This window comes from Mus caroli, unplaced genomic scaffold (assembly GCF_978045245.1).
Source record: "Mus caroli unplaced genomic scaffold, Mus_caroli_1 scaffold_11, whole genome shotgun sequence".
Classification (NCBI taxonomy): Eukaryota; Metazoa; Chordata; class Mammalia; order Rodentia; family Muridae; genus Mus; species Mus caroli.
In genome coordinates, this window is record NW_028227266.1 from 85,151,776 (window position 1) to 85,175,048 (window position 23,273).

Below are 23,273 nucleotides of genomic sequence, written 5' to 3' on the forward strand. Positions count from 1 at the left end.
TTTACAGTACATCTGTAAAGTCAGGAAAGCTATGTAGTTAAGCTTTGACGTCTCAGCTTGAGTACAAACTATGGTAGTATCTGAGTTTTCTGGCTCCAGTGAATTCCCATGCTGGACTGAGAGACCTACTCAGAGAAACTCACTTTAAAATTAGAGAATTTTCATTGAAGTCAGAGAAGGAAGCTGGTGCCTAACTAGAGCTTCCCCACCCCCCCCTACTGTCTGCTGTTGCATTTGTTCCCTGAAAAGCCATCAGACATTGTTCTTTCTCATCCACTTTGCACAGTCTAATGAGGCCGTCTCCTACCTTGTCATTCACTGCCCCATCTCAGTCCCCCATTCAGCTAGACCTCCTTACTATTTCAAACTGTCACTTTCCCTGAGTGCATCTGCCCTTCTGTGCTCCAAATCTCACCAGCTCTTAAAACCCACACACAATCCTCCTTCAGCCAGTCAACCACGTGTTCTCTGAGCGTTCTCTTCTGCCCATGGGAAGGGAATTCTTTGCACCCCTGCATTGTGGGGGCACACTCCGGGCTCAGCACCATCACTCCATGATGTGCAATGTTTTCTTGTCAGGTGTTGTCTCATCTTTAATCCCATCCAAAGCAAGGCCTGATGTCATGCGTTTCAGAAACACTATTAGGTGCATATAAAACTTATCTATCAGCTGTCCCACCACTGACAGCCTCTGTTTATTTAGAAGTCTTCCTTATATTGAAGGAATAAAACAGAGGAATACATCCATACATATGTTGGAGCCAGATCTAAATTTGCCTTTAACCACAATCACAGAAAATGTGCCTCACAGATTTCTCTAGGAACTTTGAACTCATATTGAAAACTCACTCGTGAATTCTTTGCAAGTTTATAAAGCAGACCCTCATTTTCTCTCTGAATCAACAATAAGCAACACCTTCCTCCTGAGAGTCTGTGCCCAGTCGCTCTTTCTTTCCTTCTTGACATCTTCTCAGATTGGAAGGATTAGACTTTGGAATTTTATTTCTGGGGCCCTTTTACACATCCTGTCTCTAGGATGTATAGAACGGTAGCTAGAATCTCAGGACTCTGGAGGCTCACAAAGAAGGGTTACAACTTTCAAGCCAGTTGCTCTACCTAGCAAGATCCTGTCTCTAACAAAATAATAAAGATTATTTTAGACTAATTCAGAATATTAGATTTAACCACATTAACACTTTATAGCACTTATACTGTCCTTTCTAGAGTTTATTATTCAGAATATCTGGGTGGGGGAAGGGGAGCTGTAAAGGAGTAATTTCTTTTCAGAAAGAGTGATGGGCTTATAAGCATACTTTCAAGTACAATATATACTGATAAGTAGTACACAATTAATGATGTCTAATTTGGATTCTTTTTTTAAAAAAAGATTTATTTATAATTATATCTAAGTACACTGTAGCTGTCTTCAAACACACCAGAAGAGGGCGTCAGATCTTATTAAGATGGTTGTGAACCACTATGTGGTTGCTGGGACTTGAACTCATGACCTTTGGAAGAGCAGTCAGTGCTCTTACCCGCTGAGCCATCTCTCCAGCCCCCTAATTTGGATTCTTATGTCACCATTCCAAAATGAAAGTCTCTGAGTGAGGGAACTACAGTGCCCATTGCTCCAGCGTTGTCTGGGAAAGAGAATAAACAAGTGGGGGTTTTCCTAAAGTGGCATTTCTTAGGAAGGGCAGAGAGACGGACAGCTAGAAAGAGCCACAGGTCACAGAGATCTTTTCTTCCATGTACTGGTTCCCTGAACAGGTTTCCATCCAGTAAATAAGCAGAAAAGACTTCAATATTGGTGGTCGTCATGCCTTTTTTTTTTTTTCCTTTCGACTGTTCCTTTCCCAGCCTAAGGCTAAGGAAGGTCTGTAGTGGCCTCCATGGGCCTAGGATGGTCAGGACAAGGGCTAATTTGAGTGCCCACAGCTAAATTGGGGTTTCTGTACCAGAGCAACCTGCAACCCTACCCTAACAGGAAAAGAAGAGGAGGTGGGCATGAGACTTTCTCCTGGCAGATGGCCAACGGCCAAAATGACTTATTATAACCAGGAAGCCCTTCCACTTGATACTGGCAGATGCCCTGTGGCTATATCTGACCTACAAGCAGCTTCTGTCTGCTTGGCCATAGCCCTGGCTCTGGGTCGTCTACTTTTGCTCCTTAGACATCCCTGGGGGAAACAGGCGGGAGGCATAAATCCAGTACACTTCCACGCTGGGAAACACATTCATTCTGTTCTCCGAGTTATCACTTGAGATCCTGGGGGAGTGGGTGCAGTGAGTACCATGGTGTTGCCCAGGGTCACTGGAGGAAGAGATAAAGTGAAGCACATGCTCTTGTTTGGTTTCTGATGTTGTGATAGACACCATAACCACAAGCAACTTGAGGAGTAAAGGGTTTATTTGGTTGGCAGGTTACAGTCCGTTATCAAGGGAAATCAAAACAGGGGCTTAAGCAGGAATCTGGAGGCAGGGACTGAATGAAGCAAAGACAGTGGAGAAATGGTGCTTATTGTCTTGCTCCCTGTGGCATGCTTAAAAAAAAAAAATACAACCTAGCACTACCTGTCCAGAAATGACAGGACTTGAAGTGGGCCCAAATCTGTCACTAATCAAGAAAATACCCTACAGGCATGCCCACAGAGCAATCTGATGGAGACAAATCCTCAACTGAGATGTCCCTTTGCCAGATATGTCTAGGCTTCTATCAAGTTTACAAAAACTAACCAGAACAAAGAGGTGAGGCAACTAGATATACAGACTAGCTCCTGGATCACTAAGTTGGAGCAAATGCCTCAACAGTCTGCTTAAGGAAGTAACGGGAAGAGGATTGTCTGAAATAGAGAAGCCGAATGCCTTGTTCTGGCAGTAATCTCAGCGTGATGATACTTCGGTTGCTTAATCAACAACTGTACCGCTCCAGGGCAGTAAAAAGCCCAGTATTCCTTGAGTTTAGGAGTTGGCACCAGAACCTTTAAATGGGTAACCTACTGCTGTGATTGTTTCAGATTATCCACTAATGGAATTCATGATTGAAGTATTTCTAGCAGTTGTATCGAAGTTGGCAACAAATATGAATAATATGAAGGAACAAATTATAACAATAAAACTGTTCTCAGTTTCTGCCTCCAAAACAAGCGCTAAAGGTTTAATACATAATAATGTTAAAATATGGAAAGATTTACATGGTAAACTCAATGAGGCTGTATATTATAGAAAGGAAAGTTGAATACAGAAGACAAGTGTCCTGATTGGTTTTATATTTTGTTGTTGTTTTTGTTTTTGTCAACTTGACACATGCTAGAGTTGTCTGGGATGAGAAGCCTCAGTTCTGAAAATGTTTCTATTATATGACCTGTTGACAAGTCTGTGAGGCATTTTTGGATTAATGATTGAGGTGGGAGGGCCTAGCCCAGTGTAGATGGTGCCATCTCTGGGCAGGTAGTTCTTGGCTGTATAAGAAAGCAGCCTGAGCAAACCGTAGAGAGCAAGCCAGTAAACAGTATTCCTCTGTGTCCCCTGCTTCTGTTCCAGCCTTGACTTAACAAAGGGCTATGAATGATAAGGATGGGTAAGCCAAATAAACTTTCTCAGTTGCTTTTGGTCATAGTTTTATCACAGCAATGGAAAGCAAACTAAGAAACAAGATCATCCCATGAGCACTTCTCATTCTGACCAGAAGGGCTAGGGAAGGCTTTCAGTGGGTCTATCAGAAGCAGAATTAACCAGTGGGACTTCTTGCACCTTATGAACATGGTGGGCAGGAGGATAAATCTAGGCTCTGAAAGTGTGTTTTTAAATTTATAACAAGATTGAGAACTGACTGGTTTACTTTATTCCTACATGAAAATTGAACTCCTTAAAAAAATTAATAGTGCAGATCCAATGCATTTTAAAATGTTTCAAGCAAGTTTGTGTCTGTCATTCTTAAAACTAGAGCACACATTTTATAATAGCTAATCTCCACGGGGCTCTCCTACTTTCCCCCTGAGATCAGAGCTAATGGGCTGATCTGGAAGATGATGCCTTGAGCTTCTCAGGGTGGAAATGGAGAATTTGTCGAATACAGTGGTCCTGACTATATGCTGTATAGAATTTGTAGATTAGTGGAAATCCCCCTGCCCCAGATTTGGAAGATAACTGGCAATTCTAACTATAGATTAGGAAATACCAGTCAATCTAGAGCCCTAAGTTATAGCATAATGCAGATTCCAATATTTTGACTTACATTAAGAATAAGCACACATGCATCCGTGCACGCACACACACACACACACACACACACACACACACACACTCTCTCTCTCTATATATATATATATATATACAGAGGTGACAATGAAGTGCATTTAGCTGCCATGCAAAATTGTTCAGTGCTGTCGGCCTTTTTCCTGCAGTGGCAATGAGCAAGCTTAATTAGGGCCAGTTCTGTCTGTTTGGTTCTAGTCAAGCCCTTTATCTGGAATAGGTGGAATCAAGTTTTGCTAATATTAGTGGACCCTTATTTAGCCAAGTTACTTTCTGGTGAAGTAACATTAAGACTGAAGTTTGTGTAAAATCTATCCATGTTATGACTCATCACCAAAGTCACTCTAGATAGAGCCTACATGAGATGGGGTCTCACTGTGTAACCCACACTGGTGATCTTGAACTTGTAGAACTTCTGATGCAGATTTGCCCCTGGGAGAACTTACATATTTTGATCAAATATGGCAGCTAAGATTTATAAACACCTGAAGCTCAATGTAGATTTTCCTGTCTACAACCGTGCCTCTTACCTAACCTCCTGTCTACAGTAGCACCTCCTACCTTACTTCCTGTCTACAGTAGCACCTCCTACCTTAATTCCTTTGCTCAGCTTCATTATTTTCTCAAATGATAACACAGAATTTTATAATACTGTATCCTGCTTCTTGTCTGCTCCCTCCATGAGACAGTGAGCTTTATGGGGCCAAAATCATTGTCTCATCTCTAGAACTTATCACTCTGTTTGACAAGAAGTAGTTAATAAACATGCATTAATTTGTCAAAGTAAAAGTTTTATCTATTGTAATTTTATACTATGTGAGAGTAAGTTCCCAGAACAACTTACTTATAGCAATTTTGGGGGATTTGAAAATGGACTGGAAATTTTGTTACCATGCATGACTCTGGTCCTCTTAATGGTGTGCCCAAATTCTGTAGTTCTCTTATTTAAGAATACCACTGCATAGATTCTGAGATTGTAAATATATTGTCACAAGACACAGGAAGCGATTATAGAATAAGTTCCTAGGGTCAGTGTTCATTATGTAGACTGTGTAAATTCTTCCAAGTCCTTCTAGCATGGTTTAGCTGAACTTAAAATCTTTTTAATGGTAGCTTTCTATGTATGACTATCTCTGCCCATTGTCATATACAATGTCATACACTCTGTCTTCTCTTTAGACAGAGATAACTCCATTTAGAAAGGTTCTAGTTCCCTTTCCTCCCTCTTGTCTGGTTCCAAAGGACCCTTAGAGATTGGAACTTTCCCACGGTACAGACATTGAACAGCTGACTTTGAATCTCAGCTCTGTAGCGTTAGCTCTCCTTTCCCAACCATGCAAGGATCGGTGGCAATAGATAATAAGCTTGAGATCTTAAGTTGTATGGCAGATGAGATTAAAAGTGCAGTAACAGATGACCTGTCCTTTCTCATTCATTGTCCCCTGTCCTCCCTCCCCTACAAGACCACAGTAGATCCCCAGAGATGAAGTCAATTTGATTCTTTGTTAGACCGCTGATGGTGAAGATTCTTGCCGCATTTGACTCCAAATAACTTAGCAAGACAAGGTTAGTAAATCAGAATAATAGTTTAGCTGTTTTTTTTCTCTCAGCAGTTTTGTGTTTGGGCATGTTTCTGCTAGTGCATGCTCACATTTGTGTGGGTTTATGTGTGTGTGTGTGTGTGTGTGTGTGTGCATGTGTGCTTGCTTGTAGGACAGAGATCAACTTCAGTTATTGCTCCCCAGGAGTTACCTTGCTTTTAGGGACTTGGGGCTCACAGATTTGACTAGACTGCACAGAGCCCCAGAGCCCCATCTCTCTGACTCTCCACCTTAGGACTATAGGCATGTGCCAGCTGTGGTGTGGTTTGTATATGCTTTACCCAGGGAATGGCACTATTTGGAGGTGTGGCCTTGTTGCAGTAGGTGTCAAAGTGGTTGTGGGCTTTAATACCCTAGTCCTAGCTTCCTAGAAGCCAGTATTCCCCTAGCAGCCTTCAGATGAAGAGATTGAACTCTCAACTCCTCCTGCACCATGCCTGCCTGGGTGTTGCCATGTTCCTGCCTTGATGATAATGGACTGAACCTCTGATCCTATAAGCCAGCCCCAATTAAATGTTGTCCTTCTAAGAGTTGCCTTGGTCACGGTGTCTGTTCATAGCAGTAAAACCCTAACTGAGACACCAGCACACCCATGTTTTCCCATGCATGCTAGGGACCAAATGCAGGTCCTCATGCTTAAGCTGTATCATTTTACCAAATGAGTCATCTCTTAATCTGTCAGTTATATATTTGTAAGATGAGAACCTTAACCGTAAACATATGCCAGTGTGCTTACGATTTCTCTTTTCTCTAGTGGAGTAAGCACAGCTTAAACATCAGTACAACTGACTTATCCCAGTTACCACATTAAAGTAATACAAGCTGAACTCTAACAGTCACATACAAAGATACTCTTAGTCTAGGCCACATGCCAGAGAGTCAGAAACTTGCAGACTTCTATGATTACTGATATATAACTGCAGCTAGTCACCAAGTCTTGTTTCTCTGGCCACCTCTCTTGTAGCAATGGTTGTTAAAGAAATAGTCAATTCTGTCAGCCACGTGGAAACAGTTTGGAGAGTAGAGCTGGGAACAGAGAGGACACCATACTTGCTGCTCCTGTAGGCAGTGGTCAGAAAGACTGCAGAACATATATAGGTACAGGGCATTCTCCCACAGTAAAGAGTCATCCATGGACAAAGTACTGAGGTCACAAATTCTTGTTCTCTACTGCCAGAAATTAAAAGCATGAAAAGTCAGCATGGTGTTGGAAGCCTAGCAGCTTAAGTGAAGCCAAACTAATTCTCTGTGGCTGGAGCCTTGGACACAACACCAAGAACATCAGTGCTTCAAACTGTTTGTTTAATAAAGTGACACTGCAGGATGCAGCAGATGTCAGTCCACTGGCTCCAAAGGCAGGACAGCAAATGCTGCTCTAATACCTAATCCCACCGCTCCGCTGGGTAAACTCCAAGGAAGAGGATGCCAAGTGATCCTTAGAACTAAGAGTGTCAGAAAAGGAGGGAACAGAAAACTTAGTTGTTTGGAATTAAGAGGTATTATTAGGTGGCTCGCAACCTAGGATCAACACCACCATGTGAGATCCACAGCAGAGATGACCGCAGACGCCTGTCCTTCTGAATGTGGTAGTAGGGAGAGAAGAGTGTGGATGGATTCCCCAGCAAGGGAGATCAATCAGCCTGGCTAAGGCCCCAACTCTAGTCCCAGCCCTTGAACCGAGCTGTATGATATACTCAAGCCTTCTTCCTAAAGTTAGGAGCTGGCCCAGGAATGGCAGGATTGGGCTCAGCTCTTGCTATTCTCGATGCTTTCTTATTTGGGCACATAAGAATCGAGATAATTCTGTATTAAGACACCAGCGTTGTACATTTATTAATTTGCAATAGCATGTGGCGAAGGAAATAAAGAACAAAAGAACACATGCAGTTTTACACCCTCAGGAAAACTTTAATTGGATACTCACTCATTCAACAAACACCAACAAGCATCTTCTTTGAATAAGATATGAAAACTTGTACATTTTAGTTTTTAAAGATGTGCTTTAAACAAACCCGGAGCCCTTTAAAAGTTTATTTCCCAGGATTTAGAGCGGTTAACATTCAGCTCCCCAGTGAAGTTCCTCGCTGCGTTCACACAGGACAGATGGGCTTCCATTAGCTAATATGCTTCCAGGTGGTGCTGACACAGCACAGATTTGAATATTCCTCTCTGTGGGAAGTAGAGGTGCAACTTCTATACTTAACCTGCTACTACAACTCTCCTTATAGCCTTGAGTTTGCAGGGATCTAAAGTCAACTCTTAGAGAAGAAACGCAATCAAGAAAAACTGAAAATTTCAGCACAGTCCCCATTCTGCAGCTTAGTTCTTGTTCACCCCAGCAGGTTGTGCTCACAGAGCAAACTGCTGGCTTGGGCTGGGTTCCGAGCTGGAGAGCTGTCCGCTGGTAGACCAGAAAGCCGCAGCTTCAACAGTTACATCTTCAAAAAGGCCACCTGGAAAAAAAAATTCACAGTGCTTTAATGATAGAACATGATGGAACAGAAGGCTGCATGTCAGATCTGAGTGGGATGGGGCCAAATCTGGTCAACAGGATACAGACCAACCTCAGAAGAATTCACTCAGGCGAGGCAGACATTGCACTTTATAGCAAGAACCAATCAGTCTTTTTTTAAATGAACCATCAAGTAATTAGAATGATTCATATCCACTTTTTAAAAAGTTTTAATTGACAGTAAAGTTAGATATCCATGAAGTAATCTAGTACATGTTTGTTCAAACTACTCTTTTTAGACATTCTGTTAGCAGAATTCTGAGTCTAAAAGATTACTGGGCGATTTTCTGGCCTTAACACCGTTGGTAAGTCCCCCTTCTTCTCTTCAGGCCGTGCTGATACTTTTAATCACATGCAATTATACTTGTTGTGTTTGCTAGCAGCAATTCATCTTAACCTAGTGTTAAAAAAAAACAAAAAACAAAAAACAAAAAACAAAAAAGGAAAACTTAATTCATGCAGGCATTTGTGCAAAACATTTTCGATCAACAAGGTTTAGCTCAAACAAATGCTTGTAACTTCCCAAAAGTTCTGATAACAAAAAAATGATAGCGAACTACAAATGTTTATGGAGTTTTAGTCCTGAGGTGACAGTAAAGCCAGAAAGAGAGGGCAATGCAGAGATAATGCTGACGAGAGTGGTGGGTTTGGGAAGCTTGTACAAGGCCACCCAGAAGTAAATTCATTCCATTCTTAGAGAAGTATCAAGGCATCAAGGAAGTTGGTGCCTAAGCCCCAGCTGCAGCGAAAGGGGCAGGCAGGTAGTTAATGATCCCCATTACAAGGAAAGAAAAAAGGCAGAACATTTCTGTGCAGGGGGCACCGGCTTTATGGAGAGGGCTTCAGAGGATGTTACTCTTCATGTGGTGCGGCAAGGAATGCACCTGCTGAGTTTCCACATCAACTTCCTGCTGAGCTCCTACATCAAGTTTTGCCATGAGAGCACCGAAGTTGAGGGAACAGGGAAGGAAGAAGGGTTACACAATTCCTAAACATCATCTAACCATGGGACAATTACAGCTTATAAACCTCCAGGGCTTTCTGTGAAGATCAAATGAGATAATAGGCCAAGTGAGGGTGGGGGAAATGTGTTTTAGGCCAGGGCACACCAAGCTTGGCCCTATATAGTGTGTGTAAGCTAGCCTGGGCTACACAGTAAGGAGTTGTCTCAAAATATGTGAATAAATAATAAAAAATATAATGGTTATGAAGAGATAATATGCTATATAAATCTACATGATTTTTCCCCCCTATCTCCCATTTCTCCACCCTTACCGGATGGGTCAGGGTGTTAAGGGAGACATGTCTATGTCCCATTAGGGATGGAGGAATGGTTTAGAATTAGATCGGACAGGAGACTACAGGTCTTGAGTACTAACACAGAGTCTACTGAGGGCGGTGGTGTTCTGCTTCTATGCAAACAGTCTGATGGGAAAACACACCACCTTATAGAGACAAAATCAGTTACTGCTTTTAATTCTGCAAATTACTGTGGCACTGAATAGTTAAAGAAGCATCTAACTCCACTCCATGCCATAGTGAAAATGGTTAGGAAATTTAGCTCTGAAGTCAGACATCTGACCAGATTTTGTGACAGTCTTGGTTGTCAACAACTGGGAGGGGGTGGTGACTGACATCTAACAGGGAGAGGCAGGGATGTTGCAGAGCGTCCTAAAATCACAGGGCAGCTTCTCCCAAGACCCCCAAATGTGCAGTGAAGAGAAATGCTGTAATTACAGGATCTTTTTGCTGGACCAGATCTCTCATGGACTAGTTCTGTGACCTTTCATAGACGGGTTAACATCTTTCCATCTTTCCCCACCTGCAAGATGGGAATTGTAAAAGGACCACCTGAAACCTGTAAAGCATTTTGTAGTGTAGTAAGCTAATTATGACTCTACTTGCCCTGGGCACAGCCTTAGGATTAAGGCAGAGCAGCATTTGAGACACTGGCTTACCAACAAGAAAACAAATGCAGAAAAATAAATGGCTTACTGAGCACACAAGGCCTGACAAGTGTCCATGGTGGACCCAGAGGGAAATGGATGAAACCCCACTTTTCTCACAGCAACCTTGCAGGTAAATGAGAAAAAGCCAGAGGCACAGGATCCTTGAATCTTCACTATTGCCTGGACATCAACAAATAGCTTTGGTTTCCCATGCTTTTAACATAATAGAATGAGAAGCTAAACTGACCAAATAATGCAAAGCCCCCACTCCCACCCCCCACTCCCACACCACCAAGTAAGGAAAATCTGAAATTTTGACCTAAAGAGGTTTCTTTCTCTCTCTCTAGTTGTGTTAGCTTTCCCTACCAAGTATACATTATGTACTTTTTAAGTTTCACTAACAAAAATACATACCCAACCTTGGGAGCAGGTATTACATAATGCATTGTGGTATTTATTTATTTAAATCACTGTGAGCTAACTATTTCAAAAGCTGATTTTGTATTCTCTAGCTTTTATCTGTGACAGGAAAATCTGCTTCCAATTTGTTTTAAGAAAGTTGTTGGTTGGGGTTTGTTTTGTTTTGTTTTGTTTTGTTTTTTTGCTTGTACAATACTGAGAAAATCCTGTTCCAAAGCTTTTAGAACACATGCCTACAGCTGAACCTCTAGGCTATGTTGCTGGTTCTTGCATTTCTGGAATGTACACTCACAAAGCATAAACAGTGACTTGAGACATCGGGAGAGCTGACTCTTTCCTGTGACCATAAGATGTGACTCTCTTCTGTGCACACAAATATGAACACTTGGACAGGAAAGAATCTGAGCCAAGAGATCTAAAGAGGATGGATGTTCCTGCTTTGGGTCTTCTGAAAACAGCTGTCTTAAATGACAATAAACAGAACCAGACGGATGGAGTGGTGAACCAAGGGTTAAGTCAATACTGCTTCAGGTACATATAAGCACCATGTTCAACACTTAAAAACATTCTTTAATCTTAGTCAAGAAAGCTATATTGTTGACAGAGATCTCAATCAATAAGAAGATATGTTGTCAAAGCAAACCACATGAAACAAAATTTTCATTTTAAAAAGCTATCTAAGTGCTTTGGGATATGTTAAACAAAACCAATAAGACTGTAAAATACTGAAGAATTTGAATTTCATAATGACAGGTTTTGATTTTTTAATAAAAAACAAAAACTTTAAAGATTAATTTCAATTTTTTAATTAAACAAATTTTCATGTATATGAGTGTATTGCCTGCATGTATATCTGTGCCTGGTATCTGCAGAGGCCAGAAGAGGGTGTACAATGTCGTGGAGTTGGGATTAAAGTCAGTTGTGAGCCACCGTGTGCATGCTGGGAATCGAATCTGAGTCCTTTGAGGGACCAGCCAGTGCTCTTAACACTGGGCCATCTCTTCAGCCCTCAAAACTACAGGCTTTCAAAAGGATCCTACAATAATTAGTTATAGCTATACACAGTTGTCCCTTTTCACATGAAATAGTTCTGGTAGCAGGAAATAGATTAGCTTTATAGTAAGACAAGATTTTACATTTATGCTTCGTATATAAAATAAACCTTACATAATAATATGGTTTCTAAGACTCAAACTTCATTTACAAAAGAAGATATAATGGTGAACACAAAATAAATCTGACTTTTTAAAAACTATTTATCAAATATGTTTGATAGTAACACTGAGATTAAATGATTTTTCCCAACTCCCTAGCTCAGTATTTATCAAGAGGCTGCTGCTGAATATAGTATGACCTATTCCTCCCTTGGGGCTGGTAGGCTGACTTCATTTGTCTATTGGTCCAATCTGGCTTATTCCACTGATTGTCCCAGTAACAATCATACTTATAAGAAAAAATTCTTTCATGGTGCTAAGACAGGAGTAGGGGCCAGCTAAGCAATGAGATGCCCTAATAGGATGGATAGGTTTAAGATGTATGCCTAACACCTGCTGGAGGGAAACTCATCCCCTGAGTTATGAAAAGAAGATAGACTTCTAACATAGTTCAGAAGTAATTATTACTCTAATTATTAATTTGTACTGGCAAAAAAAGACACAGTAAAAGTTGGCATGACAGAGAGTTTGGTGCATGCTTGTTTCCCACTGAGGGATGCTGGCTTGCTAAAGGGATTCTGGCAAACGGTCCAAGGAGGAGGAGTCCCTGCCATGGCAACAGGTGCATTTAACTAGACTAAGAAGCGAAAGCACAGCTCTCGATCTCCACAGGTTCTAAACAGACCTGGTAGAGACTTTCAAAATGTGGGGCAGAGTGAGATGGGATCTGTGGATTAATGTAAACTTTCAGCCATAGTATACCCTATAATGAGTGTACCAGGGGAATAGGGAAGTTAAGCTACCAGGAACATGGCAACCAGAGGCTCCATGTGAAGATGGGGCAGAAAGTGCAAACCAATACATCAGTCACTTGTCTGAGTTCCAGCCTTCAACAAAGGAAGCAAGCTCAGGACACATACTTATCATCACTTCTTTCAGAATGTGTAGATTATGGAAGGCACTGTCACAGCTGGACAGACCTACTGTGACACTGGAGTGAACACCCAGTTCTGAAACACTGGTTACATAAAGCAAATGTAGTCACTTTGCTAAGGACAGCAAACCCAGGGGGCAAAAACTTACATGGGAAGAGTCTCTAAGCGTTTCATAAAAATCTACTGCCTCAAGCACAAATTGTATTTGTTAGGAAATAATGATATTAATGTGGGCTAGTGCTAAAAATGCTGGGTATAAAACAGGGATACCCCAGTAAGTATATTATCACACAGACATTCAAAAGTTCTAGCTTCTCTTTTCTCTGGAAGAGCTGTGAGGGGGTTCATTGAGCAAGCATACAGCGGCACCAGGGTGTCTGCAAATTGTCCCATTGGTATCAGACCCTAAACAATCAGAGTGGAGTTCCTGAAAGCCAGAGTCTTTTCTCCAGTACCAATTAATTGAAACAGTTTCCAATATCTCCAGAAAGGTGACTTAAACAGAAAATAAAACTTTCTCTCTTTTTCTAAAACATATTTCATTAAAGGAAGCCATGGCCTCTTTGAAGGTGAGTGCTGAGGACACAGAGCTGGGATGTCAAACCTTCAAACCAGGGAACTAAGCTTTCTGTAGCAGGCAAAATCACTGAAACCGATGTCAGCAACAGTTTTTAAGTTCTGATTTGGCTTGAAACAGTAATTCCAATCGACATGCAAGCAAGGCAAAACTTCCCCGTGGAAAAAACTTTTAAGCCACTGTCAAGGGCAGAGGCAGGAGTAGCCTGTGAGGATGCAGCTGGGGGTCCCACTGGTTAACACAGAGAAAATGCCATGAATGTTATGTGCAAGCAGAAACTACATGCTGTAATTAGAGGCCTTCGGGTCAACACTGTTTGGGTGTGTGAGGGCAGAACTCTGTCAGGCAGGACAGGTGACTCCAGTGATCTGCCATTCTCTTCAGGGAAAGGGCTAGCAAAGTCATGGCCACACTTCCAAGCTGTCTCGGTTAATTTTATGTCATATTTGAGCAGCTTTGCTTCTGTGATCTACTTTAATAATTTATTTGTAATTTTGTATGAAATATGGCTCAAACTAGAAAATATAGAAAAGTACACATAAAAAAGGAAACTATAATTTTTGTAGCTCCATTACTCAGAGATACTAAGTAATGTTTTGTTTTTCTTTCCAAATGTCCATTTACCATATATACCCAGTCACTTCTATATATGCTGTTTAGTAATAATACATTGTTTCTATTAAACCTACTGATGTATTGTGGCAGTTTTCACATGCTATGCTAGTAATATTTTTTTATGATAAACTTTAATGGTAACATTATATCTCACTATACATCTGTGTCACTTAAGGAGGAAAAGAAGTGTAAACATATAACTCTTTTTTCTTTTCTCTTCTCTTCTTTTTTCTTCTTTTTTTTTTCAGAAACAAAATTTGGGGATTTAGAATGAGCTAGTACTGAGCATGGTAGTTCTTGGGTTCTGCCTCTGGACCCTCCATCATCCTCACCTCTGGGGTGCTGTCTCTGTATCAGCATCACCCTCATCTCTGGAGTGCTGTCTCTGTATCAGCATCATCCCTCACCATCCAAGAACTTGTTAAAGGAGAGTTATCCTGACTTACTCTGGACCCAGTGGATCAGAAACTTGGGGAAACTGGCTTTTCAATGAGGGCCTTCGATATGACCCTACTACCTTCTACTTTGACATCCATCAGTATAGTCCGATTTTACAAAGCTAAGCATCTGATCTTGGGAAAGGTTAACTGACTTGTTTGAAGTCAAACCACAGATTTTCTTACTTTAGCAAACAAAGTGCATGCTTGACCAGCACAAACTGAGGGCACTTGCTGGCATGAAGGTCCAAAAAAACCGTGAATCTGAGAGGGCACTAGGGACAATGGAGAAAGGGTTGATAATAGGGATGACGGAAGGCATCAGGTAGGGAATAATCAGAATCCATTCTATAAATGCATGGCATTGTCAAACAGGAGGAATCAATAAAAAAATTATTCTTTAAAAGAAAACATTTTTTTCCTCTAGAAGAAAAATAAAACTGGAAAAAAGATAAACTTAAAGTAGGAAAAAAAACCCAATTAAGTCTAGTGCTATTGTTTGGAAACATGCATTAACTACGTATCTTAACAGGGCTCTGTGTAATATCGCCATAAATGTCTATAATGTCACTGACTAGACTCACCACCCTTCATTCCGGCCCCACCCCTTTCACCACACACTCCAATCCTAACCATCATGATCTTCTTATAGGGTGAATTCTTTTTGCAAGGGAGAAGACAGCGGTATTTGTCTTTCTTTTACTTCACTTAGCTTGCTGATCCCAGCTCCACCCATTTTGCTGCAAAGGACAGACTCTCACTCTTACTTATGTTTGAATGGCATCATGCTATGTGTACACATCATGTTTTCTTTAGTCCTTCCTTTTCTAGACCTTTGCTATTGTCTGTCTGCTGACTTAATGTCCTCTGCCCCTCCACCAAGAACGGGGTATCTATCTTACATGGCAGTTCTACTTTAGATTTTGATATCAGCCTCATTCTGTTTTCCATAGTCTGTGCGAGCACACCTTCCCACTAACAGTGCACACGCATCGAACATTCAATATAACGATGTTACTCTGCAGTTTCAAAACATATCTGTGGGTATCTTTTCATCTTCAGAAAAAGTCTTAGATCATTTGCTTGGTTTTCATTTAGTTTAAAACTTTTTTATTTTTATTTTTTTACATTCATCTGTGTATGTATGTGTTTGTGTGCACACACACAAGCCATGGCATCTGAGTGGCAGGCAAAGAACACTATGGGTGTCAGCTCTCTCCATCCACCATGAGAGGTCCAGGGATAGAACTCAGTCTTCAAGCTCAGTGGCAAGTGGCTTTACCTGTTAAATCATCTCACTGGCCCCCATTTGCCCATAATTAAGAGCTAGATTACTTATGTTCTATTAGTGGTTTTCTTTTTTCCTCCCATATTCTGGACAGAAACTATCAAATGAACAGTGGCATCTATCTCCTCCCATTCTTTAGGCTGTGTCTTCTCTTTGCTATTTCCTTTTGCAGAAGCTGTCTACAGTTATACAATCCCGTTTGCCCATTTTTGTTTCCTGTGCTTTTGGAGTCTTACCCATACATCTCCGCTTGGGCTGATGTCTTGAAGGGTGACGCTGTGTTTTCTTGTAGTGCTTTCTGAACTTAGGGACTTTCACTTCAGTTGCTGATCTGTTCGGGGCTGACTTTGTAAATGGTGACAATGATAAAGGAAGTTGGGTTGGTCCTTTATTTTAGCTGCTGAAGGCTCAAAGATCACACAGGTTTCTTCCATAAAGCAAACTAAGAGTTAAGTAAATGAGGTTTTGGTGGAGGTAGGAAGGAGGCAGCAGCTTCTGGTATAAACACCCTGATCTATCTATCTATTTATCCCCACCCCACTCTGTCACACCTCTATGCTCATGAGTGAGTGAGTGGGGGCACATGCAAATGCACAGACACTTATGTGCACAGAAAAACTTGTACAATCTTAACAGTAAAAAACTGTAACAAGTCTAGGTAAATGTTTCAATAGTCGTACAGACATTCCACGGAGTATTAATAATCAGGAACAAAAATCTACAAATCACTGACAATTCTCCTAGGAATTATGCTGAATTTAAAAACTCAACCTCAAAAGGTTACATCCTATATAAGAGCATCCATGTAACACAATAAAATGATAACGTTTTACAAGAAGAGACAGACTAGTGATTGTCAGAGGCGAGGGACAATGTTCAGGAAAGGGGAATGAATATGATCCTATAAGAAAAACAGAATGGATCCCCCCAGTGAGGGAACTGACAGTGCCTTGACTACGAAGAACATACATGAACACACACTGGTGATAACATGTACAGATAACAGTGTACATGAACACACACTCAAAGGATAACACCGAGTAACATCAGAAAGGTTATATTCATATTAATGCCTTCACTGGTCTGGCTACATGATGTTTTATAAAATGTTATCACTGGGACCAACTAAGCAAAGTGTACAGGGGTCTTTCTATACCGTTCTTTACAACTACACAGGGATATAAAAATACATCAATAAAAATCCCAACTAAACTAACCCCATAGCACGTAGCAAATGGTTCTGTATTTCCCGTCAATCCAGTGCCTCTGCACGTAGCCCTAGGATGGATTTTTCAAAGCCTTACACTGATGCTTGTGTCAATATATCAGTGAGATCCCATTTCCTCCGTGGAATGACCCTAGCGAATAGTAAGTACATTCTGAAATGAAGGTGACAATGCTATTATAATGAACAGGGTTGGGTGGGCAGCCTGCGATTAATGCCTACGCTACAGCTCCATCTTATGTCTCAGGTAGCGATAACGTACATGCTGTGAGAAGTCCACCAGGCACACGGTTCTTCTTGCTGCCTCACTTCATCACTTTCTAGATTTCAACACACCACAGCAGATTTTGCAACCATAGAATAAAGAGACTTCTCACTTTTAAAAGAATCAGATTACATATTCTTAAGTTAAAGCTTTAATTTTAATCTTAAAAATAGTATTACCTTACAAAATGTCTAGGAAAACAGGAAAGAAACATAATATAATACCCTAAGGTGATTATAATTTTGGCCTACTTTCTCATATATCTTAAAAAGTCTTTTAAAAAGATTTTATGTATGTATACATACACACATACATATATGTACATATATATGCATATATATAATACAGATATATTTTTCCCCATATAGCTTTAAAAGATGTGTGTGTATGTGCGTACATTTGTACACATGAATGAGTATGCCAGCAGAAGCTAGAAGAGGGTTTCAGGTCCCCTGGAGTTCACGTTACAAGTAGTTGTGAATGGCCTGATATGGGTGCTGGGAACTAAGCTCTGATTCCCTGAACAACAGCAAACTTAATTACTGAGCCATCTCTGTAGCCCCAAAAGGCATTTTAACATATATGTGATTTTTTATATGAATGTCCTTATTCTTATCTTAACATCTGTACAGCAGTTCATAATTTATTTAATCAATTTTGAATTTTGATCTTTTTCCATGATTATTAAGTCAGAAATAATACTGGAGTAATTACTGTCATGTTTATAGATTTGTTTTCCCATACTTTGCAATAGTTTCTTAGGAATAGAGGCCTAGAAATTGGACTGCTGGACTGAAAGTTATGGAAATTACTATAATTTGATATATTTTCCCAATGGGATGTACAAACCAGCACTGTGTTAGCTCTTTTTAAATTAGTGTTAGTTTAATAAAAGGGCAATGTTGTCTCATGGTTCCGAGTTTATCTAATTACTGTAAATTTAGAGATTCTCACTTTAAAAAGAGAATTGTTTTTCTTTTTGATGAAACTGAGTGTGAATTCAAGTCATTTTCCCTTACTATTAACAGGGTTTTTTTGGGTTTTTTTCTAATTTATTTTCTATCCTTGTGTTGCATTTGATGCATATGTGCATGTGAGCATTAGCTCATTGTGTGTGTGTGTGTATATACACAACATTTCAGAGCTCGTTTTTCTCCTTACACCATGGGTTCTGTGCACTGAACTCAGGTTATCAGGCTTGCACAACAAGCATTTTTCCCTGCTGAGCCAGCTTGATGGCACACAGGATACTTAACTTTTAAAAAACAGTTCGTATAAGCCCTTTGCAAAATGTTAATTTTTTTTCATTAAAGGAAGTAAATGCAGCACATGGTCTCATAAATCCATACAAAATGCAGTTGGATTAAGCATCTAATTTAATTTCATCCAAATTATACATGGAGGCCCAAGATCCAGAGAAGTTAAGTAGCTTTTACTCACGGCTATGAGTTGGTAACACATGGCTGGTGTGCTATCAAGTCTTTGTTTCTGAGCCTCGTATTCATTTCATCATAAAAGCTCTCTCCCTTCTAATTACAGTGAGAGATAATTGCTATGGTAACTTTATTTAACGAAAGCATCTATAATATTCCAATTTAAGCCAGATTTAATAGCTGGAATGAGGCTGCCTCCCTAGTTAAGAAGAAAGTTGATTCCTTCTTTGGATTAATTAGAGAGAAGAAAGCAGAGCCTAAGTGGGAAACTAAAGCCCCACTTGTAAAGAGAAAGAAATGGCTTTTTTTAATTAGTGGAGAAAGCCCCCTTACATGATGAGTGCCAACAAGACAGTGGGAAGATGGGCTGGAATCTCAGGATGGAACCATTTTCTCTACGTTTGGAGAGCTGGGTGTTATGCTGGCATCCTTTAGTTGGTTCAGTAAACATGTCTGTCAGTAAAGACTGACAGGAGAGGGATCAAATTGTAACCAGATGCTTATTTTCTTTAGCCGACTGTGGAGAGTGAACATACCTCTGTTATGTATAAGCATCATGACCATCAACTCCTGTATAAGCATTCCTGATGTGACCATAGGCATCAACTCCTGTATAAGCATTCCTGATGTGACCATGGGCATCAACTCCTGTATAAGCATTCCTGATGTGACCATGGGCATCAACTCCTGTATAAGCATTCCTGATGTGACCATGGGCATCAACTCATGGGGACGACTCACCCCTAGATGAAGACATACAGATCAACAATGGCAGTCTTCTTCAGGAACAAGTCCCCTGAAGGTTTCTTAGCCCTAAATACATGTACGTGAATCTCTCTCTCTCTCTCTCTCTCTCTCTCTCTCTCTCTCTCTCTCTCTCTCTCTCTCATAGAAGATGTCATGAACTCTCAGGTAGGGTGATGGAAACATAGGAGGAATTAAGAGTGGGGAGAAGAGGAGGTGGGGATGACTAAATATACTGTAGTGATGTGATGTATAAGAATTTCAGAATAATTATAATAAAAAAAATAAGCCCTGCAAGCAAATCTCTTAAAGAAGAGAAAGCACGCTGGAGCATCCAGTGTCTTAGTTACTTTTCTATTGCTGTGAAGAGACACTATGACCAAGGTCATTTCTAAAAGAAAGAATGTAATTGGAGGCCAGCTTACAGTTCCAAAGGCTATTACGGCAGGCAGGCAGGAAGACAGTCACAGTGGCAGACAGTCATGGTGCTGAAGCAGTGGCTGAGAGCTTACATCCTGATCCACAGGCAGAGGCAGGGGAGGAGGTGGGAGGGCCTGGAATGGGCTTTTAAAACCCCAAAACCCACCTCCAGTGACACTCATCCTTCAATAAGGCCACACCTTGTAATCTTTCTCAAACACTTCCACCAATTAGGGACCAAACGTTTAAACCTTTGAGCCTACGGGGTCCATTTGCATTCAAAACACAATATCCATATTGAGGTAAACATCATTTTATTCTTAAGTCTATTATTCAAACTGACTGGAAATATGTAGGGATCATGTATGGATCATAACACTGTACCTAGCCTGCTAATTTTGAAATAAAAGGAAGACTACAGAATGACTTGGGCGATTTTGTAAACCTAAGAGGAAACAAGGACAAAGTCACTGGCAAAGGCGACCCCACTGAAGAGGGTACTATGTGACATGTCACATAGTCCAAGAGCTCCGGATTTTGACCCCAAGCCCAAGGAAAGTCAAGGGGGGATCTTCACATGGACCTATCCTTCACAAGGTCAAGAAGCTACACATAGTACCCAAAGAGTTAGTGTTTCAAGAGTAAGCTTACCCCTACCATCTAAGCTCTTCAGAGGTGGGAGTGTCAGGTGAGCCTACAGTGGTGCACTGAAGGGACTAGAGAGTCAGAGATAAAGTCCATGAAGCCAAGAGATGTAAAAACTAATCAGTACAGGACAACATTGCTTCCTGCCCAGCATGAAGCTGTGGGCGAGCAGAGAAGATCCAGGCTCTGGACCCTGGGAAAGGCTGAGATCAGCTCCCTGCCATCCCAAACACCTCCTAGCTTCTCAGAAGTTCCAAGCCTCAGCTCCCTTCAGCCCTGCCCACTAGTGACTATGGGATGACTAGAAAAAGATCCAAATGACCCAACAGACCCCCACCCATGAGTCCCTCAGCGAGGGGAAGAGTTTGTATTCGTCACAAACTTTATTATGCTTAAACAGTTTTCATATCACTAGGGATGCACCTTTTTTTTTCTGTCTGCTATTTGTGAATAAATTCATGTTTCCATTGTCTTAGTTATTTTTAAAGGAAGATGTACAAAGGGCTGGCTGTACATATAAAACAAAATGCTTCTCCCTTGTTTTTTCCACTACCTAAGTAATAGCACACCTACCAGTGACATATACTAAAATTGGCATGTATTATGTCTGAAGAAAAAAAAAAACCACACATGATTCACATTTGCAAATATAGGCGTGTAGGTGGCCTATATTACCATCTGCTTGCAAAATAGGTCTGAGTCCTGAAGCCACTGACTAGATTGTACAGAGCTTATGAAAGTGTGCAGCCTGCTGAGTAAGGGATTCAGACTGGTACATCTTTACTATTGGTATAACCTACTCATGAGAAATTCAACAGAGTCTGCGATTATCAAGTCAAGGATCTTTAACACATGAAACTCTTTGACTGAATTTATAATAATTAGGCCTTTTGCAATTATATCCAATTCATGCCATAGGATTAACTGGAAAAAAAGTCTAGATGTTTATTCATCAGACATTAATATGACAGAGGAATGGAGGACATATGTGTGATTTATGCATAACTCAGTCATTAGTGAATTACACCCCCACTGGACTCCAGTTCACATGCAACTGAATGTGTGGAAACAACCAACGCTTAACCACACTTTGCTGGAGAATACCAGGATCCGTGACAGTCAGCAGCTATTGACCACAGTCTACTTGATTCTAGTTCACCAGGGGTTCTGTATGTTGCCATCTTCCCACAGAGATGGAAGTTCTGTGAGCTGTTCTCATTATAAAGAGAGGAATTGCAGAACACAGTATAACCTGAAGCTGCCTCATGTAGAACTGTCAGGCCATCTGGCTCAGGAGAAAGCATCTATTATCTTCCAGAGGCAACTGGCTGAGATTCCCCAGCCTTACTGTCTTGGCTTCTTCGCCAGTAACTGAGCTTCCGTCTTCTGGTTGGTTAGCGAAGAACTACCTCATACATTGCAACTTCTTTGAGAGAACTCCAACATACTTTCTTCCCACAGTCATGTCCAGGAAAGTAGATTTCGCCAAAAGCCTTCCTTCCTCAACATGATTCAGGGGAACCTCAAATTCATGCCTGGAGAGCTACCAATGTAATATTAAATATCCAGACTAATATCAATGGCAGACTGGGGAAGATGCCTTCAGGACTGAAGAACTTCCTGGCAGAGGCACAAAAACAAATGCTTTTACTTCCTGTGAACAGGGACTGTAATGTGGTTAAGGGATGGAGCTATGGAGAAGATGCACTGTTCTGATGGAGAGTGCATGAAGTCATGTGTTAGACTTTGTCAACACATCCAAATTGCTAAAAGACTGAACATAAACAATTGCTCCATTGAGGTTGCTTTGCCTCCAGAACTATTCTATTTGGTGTATTTAAAAAGACATCCAAAAGCTCTGGGGCTACAGGTTTGCAATGCCAGTACTTTGAAAGGATGAGGCAGGAGGATTACAGAAAGGCCTAAACTAAGCTGTTCACGCCAGCTTATTGTGACACTGTCTCAAAACAGAAAAAGATGACAGGGGACAGAGATTAGTGGCCAAGTGGTTGTTTAGCTTATGTAATATCCAGCACTGAGATAACAGTAATAACATCAGCTAAACATGCTGATAACATATTCTCCTCTATTTTCCCACTCATTTAGACATAAAACACTCCTCTGAAACAAATTATAGTTCCTTTTCCAATATTTTCTTTGGGAAATATTCTTAGTAGCATTCCTCAGGAGGGATCTTTCGACCACCAATACCGACTATTAAGTAAATGTGCACAATAACTCTCAAGGATTCTAAGTTTGTAACATTAAACAAGTGCGGAGACAGAAATAGTAGGGGAGGGTCAGTGGGTACCAATCTCTTCAGCCATGTTCCTGTAAGCCAACCAGCAGGCACGGAACCTCAGCTTCAGTTATCTGAGCAGAATCAGCAGGGCACATAAGAAGCCTGTTTCCTGCTTTTTACTTATGGAAAAATCCAATATTACACATCTGATAGTAGAGAGACCAGGGTAACTAACATGCATTTATTATCCATTAATAAAAATGGCCAATTGGGGATGTATTTACACTTGCTTAGCATGTGTAAAGCCCCTGACTCAATCACCCCGTCTACCCCAACTCAAAAATAAACACAACAACCTGACAGCACATACTCATTATTGTTTTACTCAAATTCCTGCCACAGGTCAGTTTTGGAGTACATCCATTCTTGTTATTTCAAATATTTTTTCGGATATGTCAATCAACATGTCTCCAGCAGAAAGACGGGGCATCAAGTAAGGGATGAGGTTGCCATCCCACAGTCAAAACTCTGACCCATAATTGTTCCTGTCTGAA

General features: G+C 40.8%; 1 protein-coding gene across 1 annotated transcript in view; it reads right to left on the reverse strand.

Annotated features, from left to right (window-relative positions):
- Positions 1-7,772: 7,772 nt before the first annotated feature.
- The window catches only part of Ube3d (ubiquitin protein ligase E3D), a 160,285-nt gene continuing 144,784 nt past the window's right edge, over positions 7,773-23,273 (reverse strand). Inside the window, exon 10 of the mRNA XM_021172683.3 lies at positions 7,773-8,311. Within this exon, the coding sequence (XP_021028342.2) occupies positions 8,291-8,311 (21 nt within the window). The 3' untranslated portion in view covers positions 7,773-8,290. The remainder of the gene's footprint in view (positions 8,312-23,273) is intronic.